At 36.5% G+C, this 18,344-nt stretch overlaps 1 protein-coding gene across 3 annotated transcripts in view; it reads right to left on the bottom strand.

Moving 5' to 3' along the window:
- Positions 1 to 4,141: 4,141 nt before the first annotated feature.
- BRINP3 (BMP/retinoic acid inducible neural specific 3) overlaps positions 4,142 to 18,344 on the bottom strand; it is a 410,843-nt gene continuing 396,640 nt past the window's right edge. For all 3 annotated transcript variants that reach the window (XM_019822169.2, XM_019822171.3, XM_019822170.2), the window contains exon 8: positions 4,142 to 5,521. In XM_019822169.2, coding sequence (XP_019677728.1) covers positions 4,405 to 5,521 — 1,117 coding nt within the window. In that variant the 3' untranslated portion in view covers positions 4,142 to 4,404. The remainder of the gene's footprint in view (positions 5,522 to 18,344) is intronic.

Below are 18,344 nucleotides of genomic sequence, written 5' to 3'. Positions count from 1 at the left end.
GTCTATTCCTTAAAATTAAGTTGTGTGTTCTACCAGGTTTCCAAAATTTCAACTTTCCTTTCAGTTGAATTTCTATATTTTGTAAGTTCCATTTTAGCAAATACACATAGTTTTATTTTGTTCTCAAATTGTTGTAAATGGTGAATAAATTTTAGGTCTGTTTATACAAAGGGGTCATCAATATCCTCATAAAAAGAATAGGGGGCTCATTCACAAAGAAGAAACATAAACTATTAGAGAGCAGTACCTGGTCCTGGTTCCTCCAAAATATTTTTTCCTATTTCGACAAGTATCACCAAAAAAAGGAGAGAGAAAATTAATTTTCTTGCATTATTTAAATGCAGTTAGAGAAGGCCATTAGCTACTTTAGTTTATTTTTTATTTATTTATTTTCTGACACTGATCGTTTGACTATTGATGCAACTTGCTAAAACTCAATTTGACAGAAATTCCAGGGATAAGGAGGCAAGTCAAATTAAGATAGTCATCAAAATAACTATAGCACTAAGAGATGTTTCTGGAGGAAATGTATTCTCAGTAAGTTTCTGATTTTCAGAATTTCAAGTTTCAGAAAATTTATTAAATTCAATTATAGTAAAACCTTGGACTGTGAGTACCTTGTTCTGCAAGTGTTCCACAAAACCAGCATACATTTCTAATACATTTTAACTTGATAAAAGAGCAATGTCTTGCAATATGAGTAGTACCTGATGCTGAGTGCCACATGATCACAGCTGAGCCAATGGTTCTTGAAATTTGTTTTAATATACAGGCGCTTTGGGTTATAAGCATGTTTCTGGAACAAATTATGCTTGCAAACCAAGGTTTTATTTTAGTCCTTAATTTAGAGACCTAAAGTAGAAATACTGAAAAAGAAATAAAATATCCCATCGTTTATTTTCATTTTATTGTTATTTTTTTCAGTTTACTTATTTATTGTTAGGGAGAAATAGCGTGAGTGGGGTAGGTGAGAGAGAGAGAGAGAGAGAGAGAGAGAGAGAGAGAGAGAGAATTCCAAGCAGGCTCCATGCTGTCAGTGCATAGACCGATGCAGGACTTGAACTCACAAACCATTAGAACATGACCTGAGACAAGATCAAGAGTCAGATGCTCGGGGCGCCTGGGTGGCTCAGTTGGTTGAGCAACCAATTTTGGCTCAGGTCATGATCTTGCAGTCTGTGGGTTCAGGCCCCGCATCGGGCTCTGTGTGGGCAGCTCAGAGTCTGGAGCCTGCTTCATATTCTGTCTCTCTCTCTCTCTCTCAGCCCCTCCCCCACTCATGCTCTGTCTCTCTCAGAAATAAATAAACCTTAAAAAAAATAAAAAAAAAAAAAGAGTCAGATGCTCAACCTACTAAGCTACACAGGCACCCCACCCACCTTTTAAGATATGCTTTTGCATATACACCTCCTGATATTTTGCTCTGGATAAGATTTTGACAATAAAGCTATATTTATTTTTTTTTCAAATTCCTAAAGTAATAATGAGCAAAAATTTTGCATATAAATTAATTCAGGAAAAATGAAATGTTTACAGGCTATTTCCCCATACACTGGCAAACACATTTTGTATTAAACTAGATTATATTTTCTATTGCTTACTGGACACTCTCTAATAGCTGGTAACACATGAGAAATAGAAATATAAAAATGTATGCTGATTATTTATCCCTTAACTCTGTAAAGCACTCTAGAATTTGCTTGATGTGTTTACTTATAGTGTATATGTTACCTTAGATAAAACATTCAGAGAAATGCATTCATATCACTTTTCCACCTTGAGGGGGAAAGCTGACTCAGAGATATAAAGAATTCACTGACAGTGTTACCAAGACTGTTGGAACTAAGATAATTTGATCATATCCAATGGGACTTTTGTGCCAACTCATACCAGACACAAGAAGTCCCAGGACTTAGCCTAGTTATGTACTTTCTTACCTGTGATTCTAGAATCTTCTCTCGCCTGAGCCAGCTATGTCAGAGTGAGCTGAGCCATAAGTCACATTACTGACAAATTTCCTTATGTTCCAAGGAGTGATTGCTGTTCAGAGTCAATTGGTGACCATGCATGTTGCTTGGTGGTTTCTAGGTCACAGAGGCCAGATATCTGGGCCTCCAAGACTCTTCTGGAAAAAGTCCTAGTGACAGTTCTTGACTTTACAGTGAATATATTTTGAAACACATTGTTTATATTTGATAAGATTGGTCATTCTGTAGATGATTGATGAGGGATGATAAATTCTTGTTTTATTTAATTGTTCAAATGTACTCTGAAAGTATGTGTTTTATAATGACTTAAACCTCAATTTTGTGAGTGATTCTTATTTTGCCATAAGTCTTTGCATATAATGGGATTAAATACAGAAATAAGATGATTCATTTAAAGCTCAGTGATGCACTGAAAAGAAGATAGATTCATTCCAAAAGGGTCTATCTTGGAGTCTTGGTCTTTCAACTTCTTGGTTTGTGATCTTGAGGAATTTGACTAACAACACTGAGCCTGTTTTTTTGTTTTTTGTTTTTTTCTACCAAGAAAATGGGTATAATAATCCATAACCTAGTGGTTTTGTCAGAATTAAATGAAGAGAATGTCTGCTATGATACCAGAAATACAGCATTTAATAGGTGTGTATTTTTTTTTATTGAATAGCAGAAAAAATTAGGTGAAAAATGAAAGATAATCAGCTACTCAGATAACAATGGGTGGAAAAACACAAAAAACTTCCATGCTGTTCTGCCATCTTGGCTCCTCCTCAGTGGGTGGAAAAACAATGTCTTGCCTATGGTAAGTTAAATAAGCCTTTGCTGTCTGAGCTGTTGTCTAAAATGCTTTGGAACCAAAAACAAACAGCTTAAGAATCTAGAATGTCTGTGTAATGTTTTTGTTATCAGTCTTATCTTTTTCATTTATGTCATAGGTTCCTTTCTCTATGCCCTGAGAAATACTCCATGAAATCCACAGGAAAGCTGGCCTGAACAGTGTTTCAATTATAAGAAATGTGTGTAGGGCACATGGTTGACTCAGTCAGTTAAGCAACCGACTTTGGCTCAGGTCATGATCTCACAGTTCATAGTTCAATTCCCACGTTGAGCTATGTGTTGACAGCTCAGAGCCTGGAGCCTGCTTTGGATTCTGTGTATCCATCTCCCTGTGCCTCCCCCATTCGTGTTCTCACTTTCTCTTAAAAATAAACGAGTGTTAAGAAAAAAAAATTAAAAAAAGAAATATTTATAAAATATTTAGACAAGTGCTGAGTGACAAATATCATAACCACACTACAGATACAGCTATATGTCTAAACAAAAATTCAATTTAAATTTCTAGAAAAAAGTACAAATTATATATCTAATATTATATCATGTGTAATATGGGAGGTCAACTTAAGTTTCAAGCCAAAACTCTGAATGAAAATCAGTTATATTGAAGGAGTTTAGTCTTCAAAATATACTTTAGTAATAGCGGTTTCTCTGAGAGAAAAACAAAATGTCTATTTACATTTGAATTACTTATTTGCTTCTTTATTTTATACCAACACATTACAACTTGTGAATTCTAGAAATGTTATTTTACTGACTTTGGTAAAGTGCTGGAATAACTAGGGTTTTCAGTACTTGAAATGAAAATGATTATTCAGAGTATGCTGATTATTGGTTATTAGAATTTAGAAAGAAAAGCAAGACCAAAGCAAGTTGCTAAGGAAATAAAGGGTTTACTTTCTCCATGAGCTTCTAATCACACTGACTGTTCTTGATGTTTGCCAGAATGTTCTCATATTTAGTTGGGAAATAGTCTATCTGTTTATTTTAATAATGATGGTGTCTCTAGGAATGATTCATAAGCACAGGTAATAAAGGTACCACTTCCATTCTGCTGTCGACCATGAAAATACAACTGAATACTAAACACTCTACCTAGTTGGGTTCTCTCTAAAGGCTATTGAAGGGGACCTTCAAATGTTAAAAAACTCTTGGTGAATTTTCCCCAGGTTCTAACAAGCTACATCAAAATAAAACTCATTTCATGGAAAAAAGGAATCCCACAGCACTTCTTTTTAATAACTGTTCAGCTACAAAATTTTATTGGTATCTTTTTATGTTCCCTCTAGAGGATGTAATGCACAAAAGCATTGCCACGGAACATATAAAATTACAAATGAAATTTATTGTAAAAAGTAGAATGTCTTCTAGACTGGTGTCAGTATTTATTTCATTCATAAACCAAAACTGCAGTATAATATATTCATTGTCAGCAAGTTCATGTGTGTAAATTGCCATCCAATGTTATTGACTGATATAAGACAGATATTGAAAAGACAATTTAAATGTACTCTTCCAAACATAAACTGTTCCACAAAAGCACTGTAAAAACTCCTTCAAGATTTTGGGTTGTGCTTGACATTTATGGTTAACTACATAATTTGGTCGTGTCATAATCCACCGTGTTTGGCAATTTGGCATTAAACGCCTGCAGAGCAGATTGGATCCTCACCACCTCACTGGTAGACAGCTTGAGTCTATGACGAAGCAAGCAAGAGAAAAGATCTAGACGACGCTGACCAGGTGGGGAGAGTTTATTTACACGGTCTCTTATCTCTAGAAGTTGCAAAAGTGCTGAGTCCTGGGATCCCTGAGTATAGGGGTAGTCCAGCTGCAAAATCAAGTCCCGAATTGCTTCAGGGTCAAAGTGCATGCTGTAACCAAACACTTGAATGTTATTGATTTTCATATAACCCAGGTTCCGGGAAGGGTCAATGAATTCCAGAGGTTCGTAGTAAATGCTTTCATTGCCATTGGGGCCGTTTGACTTGATGCGACTCCTCAGGTAGATGTGCACTGTCTCAAAAAATGTCTTCCACTTGTTCCCCAGAGTCAGCGACCAGTTATAACACTGCAGTGGGAGGTCCAGCTTAGTCCGCTCCCAGTCTGGAAAGCTGTTTTCATTCACAGGCATAAACCAGCTCTCTGAGTGGCTGCCTCCGAAGGGATTGACGTAAACAGCCAACACTGGCTCCAGGGTGCTGTTTTTAGTTAAGCAAATCTGTAAGGAGAGACCCAAGATCATGTGGACCAGACTTGACTTGTATTTGTTGCTCTTCAAGGTGAGGAGCATCCGCTTGCGCCAGGAGGGGTCGAACCAACTATTGAGGCGCATGTCGTTGCTGATAAAAATGGCATGGACTTCTATTCGTCTGTCCGTTTTCTGCAACAGGTATTTCATCTCGAGGTCCTGCAGGTCGGTCTCGAAGCCGATGTAGTGATCAGTGGACTCGGCGACCTCCGGCTTGCAGAGCCCCTGGCTCAGCATGTAGCCGGTGTTGCAGGTGCCGCAGCGGGTGCGGTTGTCCGGGGCGCAGGTCAGGCAGGCCGAAGCGTCGCCCACCGTGCAGGGCAGGAACGCGGTGCACACCACCTGGTCGTTCGGACACGTGCACGAGTGCGTCTCTTCCGAAAAGCTGCCCAGGAGGCCGTTCTCGTTGCAGTAGAGAAAAGACTGGATGCGAGTGAGCCAGTAGGTTGAGGTTCTAGAAACACAAAACAGCACGGCTCCGTGTAAATACAAAGACATGTTCTTTGTGTACCGCAACAAAGTTAACCTTAGCTCTGAAAGCTTTATCGTTTCTTCAGGTTATTTCCAGTTACTTAACTGAGGTAAAAGAGCTATACGGCTTATGATTGAAAACGATACATATTTATATAACATTTATATATGTTATATATATTTATACTGTATAATTGTTTCCATTCTTCACTGCACAAGATTAGATCTAGAGTAGCCCACGGGATACCTTCCAATGATTGCATGCCATTTCACTAGGGTACTCAGAGGCTGACTGTGAACATAATTGGGTCGGTTATTGTTTTGAAATGCTATCCAGCAACAGGAAATAAAAGTGATATTATCGTAAAATATCTACAGTAGAATTACAGCATATACATGAGGACGGCTCATTCATTCACTCTTAGCTTCATAAAGCACTGATGTGGTAGGCAGCTAAATAGAAAGTAAAATAAAAATGAGAGGAAAATAAACAACTCTAAAATGTCAATCAATGTATTTAAATCCCGGGGTGTTATCAACATTGACAGAACAAGTACCCACTGAGAGGGAAAATATTATTAACACGTGTTTGGCTTTATTCTTACAGGCTGCTTAAGAATATTGTTGAAAATATCTCGTTAAAACCAACTACAAGTTGTTTTAATAAGAGTTAAGTGTGCCAGTTTGACGTGTTTGATTAGAATCATTAACATTTTTTCTTCATGATGCAAATGCCAGATTTTGCTTTTCCCTGTTTTCCCACATTATTCAAACTCTTTTGGTGTGTTTAAAATCTCAGTAAAATAACGAAGTGAACTGGGTGGCCCTGTCATCAGATAATTCTTTGTTTTTATCATGCTGCTATCTCACACTAGCCATATGATTAGGGAGAAGTTGAAGGGCGTCTATAACCTGTCGTTCTCTCACGTGAAGAGTGGGAATAGTGATGTCTCCCATATTGCATTCTTGGGAAAAATAGGCTCAGATGGTATGCTTGTGTTTAGAATATTGCACAGTGTATCTATCTTTAATATTCTTATGCTTTTCTGGTGTTCGTTATTTAGTACCTATGAGATTTTCAGCGAAATCTATTACACTCGATCCTTTATACCTGTATGCTGCTGCTGTTTAAAGAATTTGTTTATGGAGACGATTGGTAAAGCACAGGTATTAATCTGTGCAAATAATCAATAAAAACAATCTATTAAGATACTCAGAACAATATTTGAGCTATTTATATTACATAGTCATTTTTGGTCCCTGCCCAGCCTCCCCTTGCTATGCAACACTTACTTTTTTTAAGTGAGTTTTTCTGTTTTCCCAAATAAATTAAATGACTCCTTTCTTCCTTCTGATAACACTCACTTCTTTTTTTCATGGTACCTTTTTTTTTAATTTAAAATTTTATATTACTGGTACCTACTTGTCCGTACTCTATTTCCTCTGTCAACTATAGTAACCAGCTTGCCAGAACCCTGTAGGCCTATTTATCAGTATACAGCACAGTACCAGGTAGCATGCTAGGAGATCACAGCCCGTTAATGTTTACGGAATCTTAAGTCAAATGCACAGATGAATGAAAAGACATTTTCTTCGTAAGTGTAATTTTGAGTGAAATTTAAAGCTCTAAAAAGAACATTTAATTCAATTGTAAAGACCCAGCTAGGAAGTGGAGTTACACAACATACACTTTGACATTTCCACAATTAAATATATGAAAAGCCTTTCTTTTCCACCTTTACTAAATGAAACTGTTTGCTATAGACCCAGAAGAAAAGAAGAAAAATAAACCAAACCCAGCCAAAGCATAAAACATTGTCCTCTTAATTATTTCTCACACTGAAAAACACTGACAGGAAAACTGAACCTATTAAATTCACTTCGAACTTTCTCTAGATAATTTAAAAACAAGTTCTCAGAAAAAAAAAAATCTCCCAGGAGTACACTCAAGTTGTGAATGATGTGAGGCTCTTTGGCACTTCATGAGTCAGACATCTATATATGATGCTTCTTGTTTTCTTCCCACAGAAGAAATGTGCAAAAAGCCTCCCTTTGTGGTTTATGAAATAACTTGATTTATTTCTGTATTCAGTCTAGATACATAGAAATTATTACTAATTTTTAATATGTAGTTACTGATACATATATTTCATCAATTTTCTCTTTCACAGGCCATTAATGTCTCACCCTATTGACTTCTCTCTTTCTTCTCTCCCTTTTCCTTCCTCCCTCCCTCCTGTCTGTCTCTCTCTCCTTCCTTCCTTCTTTCCTTCCTTCCTTCTTTCCTTCCCTTCCTCCTTCCTTTCTCTCTCTCTGTCTTCTGTAACTCTACTTTTGTCTAATATAAAGAATATAAAATATATATCTTATCTGGATTGGAAATTATATTTTCCTCCCTGAAACCAAAGCATAAATTCCCTTAGCCAATTCATCTTTCACTGTAAGCTCTAATCATGTTTCCAAATCATAAGGACAAACAAACAAACAAAAAAATGAAATAAATGGACCTTAAGGCTAAAGACAGAGCTCACAAAACTAGGGCACTGTAGAAAGAAGCATTTGGACACTTTAGAAAAGCAATGGTTTTTTCAGCTTTCAATCTCCTCCAATCCTTTTCACATCCCCACAGATGCATTACTGAAGGAATGTGTTTCAGCTTTGCGGGTTTCAGCTTGTCATGTATGAATATTGATAACTTGGCACGCTGTCAAAGCTCCCGTACCCTGGGATGGAAGAGTTAGCATGTGGATTTTCCTCTTTTTTGCTTGTCCTTTCTCCCCTACTACCTACCTTTTGACTATTTTACTTTATTTCACAAGTAGGGAATAGATTTTTAAAGGAAAAAATAATCCTGGCAAAATCTAGGCTAAACAAGGAGCCAAAAATAAAGAGAGGAGCCTACCCTGGATTTTTCACTTACCCAAAAAACCACGTACCTTTATTTTTCCCAGCAAAGTAAAATTTAACTGCTTTTTCTTTACTTTAAACAATTTTATTTTTTTTTTAATTTTTTTTAACGTTTATTTATTTTTGAGACAGAGAGAGACAGAGCATGAACGGAGGAGGGGCAGAGAGAGAGGGAGACACAGAACTGGAAGCAGGCTCCAGGCTCTGAGCCATCAGCCCAGAGCCCTACGCGGGGCTCGAACTCACGGACTGTGCGATCGTGACCTGAGCTGAAGTCGGACGCTTAACCGACTGAGCCACCCAGGCGCCCCAACTTTAAACAATTTTAAATTGGAATATAAATATAAATTTATAACATAAATTTATATTTAATTTATATTTAATATAAATATAAATTTTAATTTATTTTAAGTGAGTTTAATGGTCAAATTTGTAAATTAATGTAATTAATGTAAAATAAATGAAAAGTAGGCTGTATCAAGTATTTTTTTAAACACTGTTTAAAAAATACCTAAATGTTTAAGCAAAAGAGTACCAATTTTTTGTTTTTTTTTAAGTCTGGTATACAGCTTTTGTTCACACAAGCTATCTGGTGTCACTAGGGTTAAGGATAGAGGTTGCAATGTCAGAAGATGGGCTACTGGCAGGCAGGTCTTTTGCTACTCTTTGTCAAGCATGTGGTGTTGTGTATGACATCTACTTAATTGCACTTCAATAAATATTTACTAATACAGGAAGTAAGAAAGGAAAGGAGAAAGGAGGAAGTAGAGTAAGGAGGGAGGGAAAGACAAATTAAAGTGAAAGAACTATGGATTATGGAAGAACAGAAGACAGAAATAGAAGACAGCATTGGGGCACCTGGGTAGTTCAGTCAGTTAAGTCTCTTACTCTTGATTTCAGCTCAGGTCATGATCCTGGGGTCGTGAGATTGAGCCCCATGTAGGGCTCTGCACTGAGTGTGGAGCCTTCTTAAGATTCTGTGTCTGCTTCTCTCTCTGCCCCTCAACCCCACTCCCTTTTTCTCTTAAAAAAAAAAAAAAGAAAGACAACATTTAAAAAAGCCATTGACATGTGATAACTACTATGATATATAGCATTTCAGGAAGGGGAGGAACTCCTTATCTATCAGGAACAGAGTTTGCATTTTGAAAATAATTTCTACAAAGGTTTTATGGGATAGTATTAAAAAGAGAAAACTGCCTTCCAAAATTAAGTGAAAATGTAAAATTTAAGTTAAAAGCCTATAGCATGTTTATATTTGAGGAATCCGGTGACATCCTAATTTGAGAACTTTAGACAGCCGTTTAATCAGTTTTCCCTGTTTGACATGTGATGTTCCCTGTGATTTAAGATCTGCTCTTCTCCACAGGATACATGTTATCTGAGACTGGAAGATGGATACCTCGTTTTGGGGCCAGAGTTTACCTGGTGACCTGGGATGGGTCTTAATCTTAAGCAGAAGCTCAAAAAAAACACTGGTTCAAAGTTTGGTTCTGTGTGACCCTGGGGACTGCAGATAACTGTCTGAACCTTCATGCTTTAATGTGTGACTGCACTTGCCAGCCTTTGACCAGGGTGAAATGATGTAACATATATACCCCATCATCACTGTGTCACACACAGTAGCTGCTCATAATAAAACAGTATGAATGAAATGCTTATATCTTTTGAATGATAGTAAGTGTGATTGATGAAACAGATTCCTAGGCCTCACTCCAGAGATACTATAAGAATTTCTAGGAACAGGGCCCGGGAATATGCAATCCCAGAGGACATTATGTACACGTAGGCTGTAAGAAAATTAACAACCCAAATATCTACAAGGGGCTCTTTAAAAAGAAGCTAGCCATCAGCATGTAAGAATATGTCCAAAGGGGGCACCTGGGTGGCACAGTCAGTTGAGCGTCCAACTTCGACTCAGGTCATGATCTTGTGGTTCGGGAGTTCAAGTCCCACATTGGGCTCACTGCTGTCAGCCTGTAGGTGCAGAGCCTGCTTTGGATGCTCTGGCCCCTCTCTCTGCCCCTTCCTCACTTGCGCTCTCCCCAAAAGAGGTAAGTATTAACAAACTGTGCCCAAAAAGGTAGAGAAAAGTTAAGATTTCTGTGGAGAAGAGTCACCAGCAAATGACTTTGAATTTACATGTATGTGGGGCTTGTGGCCACCATATACACTAAAATTTGCCATGTGCATTCACTGAAGACAAAGCAAATACTAAATCCTGCCTTAATAAATGAATTCTACTATGTTACAGTAATATTAATTATTTAGTGAATATCTCCCATGTCATGGGCCAGCTACTTTGTATTCATTATTGAAAATCCTTCACAGTTGCTTCTAAAGGTTAACCTCATTTTAATATTTAAAAAATACTGAGGTTCGTAGTTTCAATGACTTTCTCCATTACACATCTATTAACTATTACAATGAAGACAAACTCAGAGAAGCAAATTCAAATATTATTTTTTAAATGTTGTTGAAAGTGTTCCATGGGATAGCAAGAAAAAGTGCTTAACAAATGACTTTACGGAAAGTATCTATGTTTTGCTATAGGCAGACAACATCAAAAATAAAATAACTTTTAATTATGATATAAAGTTTAGGTTTTTGAGTCACACAACACTATATCGGCTTCAATCGCTTCTGGGGAGCCAACTATCAACTTTGAACCCTGTTTCACTTACCTCATATGTAAATTGGGAATAAAATATAGGTAGTTGTAAAAATTAAAGCACAATTTCAAAAGTACTTAAGAGTGCCTATGCACAGAATAAATGGAAAATAAATGTAAATGCTTAGTCCTATTATCGCTGTTATTACTAGTGTTATTTTTTAAAGAAATGTCGTTGTATGCAGTTCCTTTAATACAAATCCTTTTTTTCCTCCAGAAAACTGAAGATTTTATTTCTTCTATGACAATTCATGCATCACATGCATATTACACTGTATGTCTGTGTTTCACCTTTATCAAAATAGACCTAGTTATATATAACACAAGTAAGACTGTATTTAAAAGTACATGTACAGCCTCTTTGTGACAGTTTTGAAACTCTAAACCATGTGTAAAGGCAATATTGCTCAAGTTCAGGACATGTATTCTGATGTATAATGGTTTGCACTGAGGTATTAGAACATATGTTGATACAAAAACAATTACCTCCTCTCACGGTTAAATCCTCTCTGAGCACTAATAATCTTATTTCAAAGGTCTCTTATTTCAACCTTCTAATCTTTTATTGCTCTCCAAATCTGTGCAATGTGGATCCAAATCTTAAAACCTAAACAATATAATTTCAGCATCTTTTTGAAGTTCGATATCAGTTTTTTGCATAGAGAATTTTGTTTTAGCCTTCATAGATTTGTGTTTCTCAGACTCTAATACCTTAAACTAAATATGAATTTGGTATTAAGCACCCACGGCTATTTAAACAATCGTAAGCTGATTATTAGCTCAGTCACAGGCAGGTAATAACCAAATAATATTCTGTCACTCGCCGTCTTCCGTTTCTGTTGTTCTGGCCATCTCAGCCTTGGCAATGGGGCCTGGGGCTCATGTTGACGCCTCCTCCAACACATAATAGTAGTTTCACTCTTGGAAACAAGTTTACACCCCAAGAAAAAGAATGTCATTTTCAAAAAGTCCCCAAGGAAGCATCTATATACTACGTGGGTATATCGATATATATCTAGAGACCTATGGACACATATATACACACATTTTCATTTATTAATGTAAACTGTAGTATCTACTAATAATTTGGCTTGCAGAAGGACAACAAAGAAGTGAGTGGAACAGTTGTAGGCGTTTGCTGTATTCTAAAGAAATTATTAGCTGATAAGTAGCATTCATTGAGGATTTATCAGAAATACAGTACGTTAACAGGCGTTATTTATTTACTCCTCATGATTCTCAATACTCACATTAAGGATGCTTACTGCCCCAATTTGTAGATAAGGGCATGCCTTTTAAAGCTTAAATAACTTAAACCTGCCCCAAGTCCAACAGCCAGTAAGTGATAGAACTGAAAACACATCCCTGGTCTTTATTACTCCCAGTGATTTTGTTTTTGATATGACATCAAAAGCACAAGCAACAAAAGCAAAAATTAATGCATGGGACAACATCAAACTAAAAGGTTTCAGTCCAACTAATTTGTAATTCATTTGGTTGAATGGTGTACAGAGACCAATCTGCTTACTTCTTAGAGAGCGACTGAAACACTTTGTCCCCAAAGATGCTGCATTTGATACTATAGTTCAAAAAACATCAATAAATATGTTTTTCTTTTACTTGTGACATAAAATATGAAAAGAAACAGGTCAACATTCAGGGTGTGAAATGTGAAGCACATGGAAACGAACACAATTACATTATTATAAATAAAGAGAAGATATTACCAAAAGAACCCCAATATTTTCCTCATTAGGGTTCACATTTCATTTTCTTCCAAAGATTACCAAAAATTGGAATACCTCGCTCATTAAATCACATTAGATACTAAGTTAAAAAGATTTAAAAAGTGGGGCTCCTGGGTGGCTGAGTCGGTTGAGCATCTGACTTTGGCTCAGGTCGTGATTTCAAGGTCTGTGAGTTCAAGCCCAGCATCAGGCTCTGTGCTGACAGCCCAGAGCCTGGAGCCTGTTTCGGATTCTGTGTCTCCCTCCCTCTCTCTCTCTGCCCCACCCCCACTCACGTTCTGTCTTTCTCTCAAAAATAAATAAACATAAATTAAAAAAAAAAGGTTTAAAAAGTATTTATTATGTGCAAGTTCAGCTATTAAAAGTGGTTAGTGTAATTGATGAACATTGACACAAATGCAATTATTTCACAAAGATGGGGAAATCTAGCTTCTCCTAAGTGCACCCAAGATGTCCTGGTTTTCATCCATTATAATGTCCTTTACACTAAGTCATTATTACCAAATAATTTATGTCTGCCATTATACTACACATTCTGTGAAGAAAAATATATATTTGCTTACTTCACCATAACATGCTAAATCAATTTATGATGTCTATGCTTAAATTCCCCCATTAAAACCTTCTAAACCTTTATTGGTCTTAAAATTGTGCATTATGGATCTAAATTTGAAAATCTAAATAATATAATTTAGGAATGTAAAATAAAATACTTATAAAGAGACCACTCCATTTCATACTTCACAGATGTGTTCATCTCTGATCCTAATACTTCAAATTTAATATAAATTTTACATGAGTGAATAAATTAGTGAACAAGAGAGTAAGTGGAAAGAGCAAATTTAAGACTAAATTGGAAATGTCCATTGTACTTTTTTTGTTAATATTTCATATGTTTTCTTGATATCCAGTAAGTGATGAACCTTTAAAAATGTCTTATTTTTATTATATCTAGTTTTTAAATATTCATTTTTTAAAGTTTATTTATTTTGAGAGAAAGAGACAGAGAGAGAGAGACAGAGAGAGAGACAGAGAGAGAGAGAAAGAGAGAGAGAGAGAGCATGAGCAGGGAGAGGTAAAGAGAAAGGGAGATAATACCAAGCAAGCTCTACACCCAGTGGAGTCCCATAGGGGGCTCAATCCCACAACCGTGAGTTCATGATCTGAGCTGATATCAAGAGCTGAACGCTTAACTGACTGAGCCACCCAGGCACCATAATATCTTTTTTTTTAAGTATGGTTCATGACCAATTTCTTACCAACTTAGAGAACATCAATAAAATGTTCTCTACTAACTCTACCATTTAAATGATTTAAAAGATTTTAACATTTGTTTCCTAAAACTAATAGCATACTATTTACATTTAAGGCATATTTTTCAATTAAGTAAACAAAATATAATTTTCCCAAATCTGGTGTCCATCTATTCTTATACCCATGAACACAATTATGACATGAACTATGATATACCTGTGTTTTTCGGGGAGCATCCTTCCAAGTAGAATGTCTCTGAACTCACCATTTTCTTCTCTCTTAATACAACAATCACTCTTATCTGCAATGGTGGATATCAGCTTAACCCTTTGTGCCCCAAGTAAAGCAAGAACCTGGTTTTTAGAAGCCCCGCACCTGCTCTTTTGGTCATTTTATTACATTTGTGTACTAGCAAACTACCCTTAAAATTGATCTATTTTTAATTGCATGGCACCCCAATTTTTTTCATATATACTATGTGTTTTGCCTAATTTTGAATCCCTTTACGAACTGACAACACTTAACTTTCATTGTTCAGTTCAATATATCCTCCATTTAGGCTGCTCCTGTTTCCTTCCCTAAATATATGATTCACGATTTCAACTACACTGAATTTTCTTGTTTTAGAATTGAATGTCCTTTCTCCTCTGCTTAACCAGCTCAAGATGCAAATTGGACCATTTTTACTCTAAACAGTCTCTTTTGGACAATCTAATTAACTACAACTTAATTCTTTGAACAAATGTATCAGTTAGCTATATTACTGTATTTGAAATTAAACCATGTATAAACATATATTGTGGTTTAATAGATTCTTATATCATTTCAACTGAAGTATACTATTTATGATAATATCTGTAATTTTCTACATGTCAGTTTTCTCTTTTTTTATTTTTAATGTTTATTTCTTTTTGAGAGAGTAAGTGGGAAAGGGAGAGAGAGAGAGGGAGACACAGAATCTGAAGCAGACTCCAGGCTCTGAGCTGTAGGCACAGAGGCCAATGTGGGGCTCGAGTCCACCAACCATGAGATCACGACATGAGCTGAAGTCAGACGCCTAACTGACTGAGCCACCCAGGCACCCCTACATGTTAGTTTTCTTAATTGGAATATAAGCTCCTCAGAAAAAAGAAAATGCATATTCATTGGAATTCCAGAGACCAATAAAATGCCTTCCTGACCCTCCCAAACCAAATTGCTAAATCAAAATTGAATTATGGACTTAAGTCTGTGGAAAAACTCCTCAACACAAAATGGCAAGTAATTCTGGCAATAATTATTTTTAATGCATTTATGATATGGAAAGTAAGATGCAGTAAACTTCAGAGGCTGAAACTGAAATAAAGAACAATATGAAGGAAGATGTACATTTGCCTGATCTGTATCAAAGACAAAGTCTGGTACACTTTAAAGGCAAGAAGTTGGGGGCGCCTGGGTGGCGCAGTCGGTTAAGCGTCCGACTTCAGCCAGGTCACGATCTCGCGGTCAGTGAGTTCGAGCCCCGCGTCAGGCTCTGGGCTGATGGCTCGGAGCCTGGAGCCTGTTTCCGATTCTGTGTCTCCCTCTCTCTCTGCCCCTCCCCCGTTCATGCTCTGTCTCTCTCTGTCCCAAAAATAAATAAAAACGTTGGAAAAAAAAAATAAAGGCAAGAAGTTGAATTAGGGATCCACTATGTTTGGAAAGACAGACACTATGGATTTAGAGTCAGATTAAAAAACAACAAAAGCAATAGCAATAAACATCTAGTGAAGGAAGAGAGACAAATGAGTGCTTGCCCTCACCTTATTGTTAATAGAAGGGGAAAATGCACAATCTCTACATTCAAAAACACAAAATAATTTTTTTTTATTTTTTAAATTTTATTTATTGTTATTATTATTACTATTATTATTTATTTTAGAGAGAGAGTGAGCAGGGGACAGGGCCTGGAGGAGAGAGAGAATCTTAAACAGGCACCACGTTCAGTGCAGAGGCCAGCATGGGCCTCTCTCCCAAGACCGTGGGATCATCACCTGTGCCGAAATCAAGAGTCTGTTGCTCAACTGACTGAGCCACCCAGGTGTCCCCTCGTACATGTATTTTCAGCTCTTTGTTTCCAGTTGGCAAGAACTTAACCCTGATTATCTCGATAATAAAGGACAAGAAACTGGCAAAATCATGTTTTTATGTACCACACGAAGAAATTTGAAAATCTGAAAGCACTATAGTTATAATTTATAAGACATCAGTATTACATATATTATTTATGCTTCTCAAATTATTGAACAACTGTGAGTAGTATAAGAATGACATTGATTCTATAATGTGAATACCAGTGCTGTACTCTAACTACAAAGCTGAAAAGGTTTCATTGAATTTATGGCAATTATAAATGTGATATTGAGAGGATTATTTTCAGACTGCTAATTTAATTACTAATCTGTACTACGGAGACAAGATAGATATGAAGTAATTTTGAAAAAGGAAAAAAAAAAGATTATCTCCTAACTCAGAAATTGGAACAAAAGAATGTAACTTCAGACTAAGTAATTGCATTTGCATATGTTTAATACTATTTATCTAAATAAAGAGGATGGAAACATGAGGACAAAGAAAGCTGGGGATTCAGTATAGTGATATTTAGCAATGTTTATCCAGCATTATCTGAGCATGAGGTTGGCCTGACAGAACGGTGAGTGGACTCAGACCTCTTGGTAAATTAGCATTTGTGACCTTAATGTATCTAGATATCAAAATGTAATGCCATTAGGAAAGAAAGTCAATCAACTAAATCACTTGCTCTTATTCCATGATCACTAAGAACTTTTATGATAATAATTTGGATTCCCATGTAAGTTTCTTAAAGGAACAAATCTGACTGACCAAATTATAGAAGATTTATAAGTTATATAACAGCTAAGACAGCAAATAACAATGTAGCCTTCTGGATTGTATGTTAGTTATTCTTTAAGAATTTTGTTGACTGGACTATGATCCCCAAACTGGTCATCTTTAAGGTGCTAATGTAAATGGCGATTCTGGAGCTTTATGGTTGTCAGAAAGTAGACCATTGGGGGAGGGGGTGGGAAACACCAAAAAAAATCGCCTTCCAGAGTTCTTTTATCCATCAAAACTGTCTCAGAGTCACATGCTCAGGGCCGTAGCTTTACATGAACATTGCCTACTGCTGGAGATAAAATACTATACTCTGAACCATAGATATAGTTAATGATTATACCATAATCTCAGAAAAAAATGGGTGCTTATGCCCCTAAAATGTCACCTTTTATAGGAATAAGGAAATATTGTGGTTTGTGTGTGAATGTGTTAAATGTTGCAAAATTTATACAATGATGTAGGGAATAACTATTTTAAAAAGTTGGCTTACTTAGCTTGCTAATATAACAATAACCTGTGGCCCTATTTCACATAATTTGGTTCATCAGAAAGAAAAGTATGCAGGTATTACAATGGACCAAATGTGTATATGCACTCAAATTTTATATGTTGAAACCCATTTCTCAATGGATAGTATTAGGAGTTAGGAACTTTGGGAGGTAATTTGATAATGAGGATGCAGCCATCATCCATGGAATTAGTGCCCTTAGAAAAGGGATCCTAAACAGCTGTCTCACCTTGTTTCCATCATGTGAGGACACAGTGAGGAGATGGCCATCTATGAAGGAGGAAGTGACCCCACACTAGACACCAAGTCTTTTAGTGCCTTGATCTTGGTCTTCAAGCCTCCAGAACTGTTTGACATAAAAGTTCATTGTGCAAGTCACCTAGTCTATGGTAATTTTGTTATAGCAGCCCAAACTGACTAAGACAGGTATTATCTCCTAATATTTCTACCAACTTAATATCACATTTAAGTCTGTGGAAAAGAAACGTGGAGCAAATGACTGTTTAGAAAACAGAAGCAACTCAGTAAGTCTAGCCTTCCCTGGCCTCATTATTTTCCAAATGAGACTACAGAAAATGATGAATTACCTCAAATGACCATTCCACATCTATTCAGAAAACAAATAGTAGAGCACTTTAATCCTTGGGTTCTCAAGCAGACTTACATTATGTAGAACATCGCTTTTTTCCTCAGCGCACAAGACGTTCCATTAACCAAAATATCATCTGATAGGGAAAAAAATGAGTCACTCTGGAGGATATCAGCAGTGACACAAATCAAATGGGTATTCAAAATGTATGGTTCTCTTACTTGCAGGGTAAACCACAACAATACAAATGGC

The sequence above is a fragment of the Felis catus genome, chromosome F1 (assembly GCF_018350175.1).
Source record: "Felis catus isolate Fca126 chromosome F1, F.catus_Fca126_mat1.0, whole genome shotgun sequence".
Lineage (NCBI taxonomy): Eukaryota > Metazoa > Chordata > Mammalia > Carnivora > Felidae > Felis > Felis catus.
Note: the sequence above shows the minus strand (reverse complement) of the source record. Positions and strands in the feature narration are given on the sequence as shown.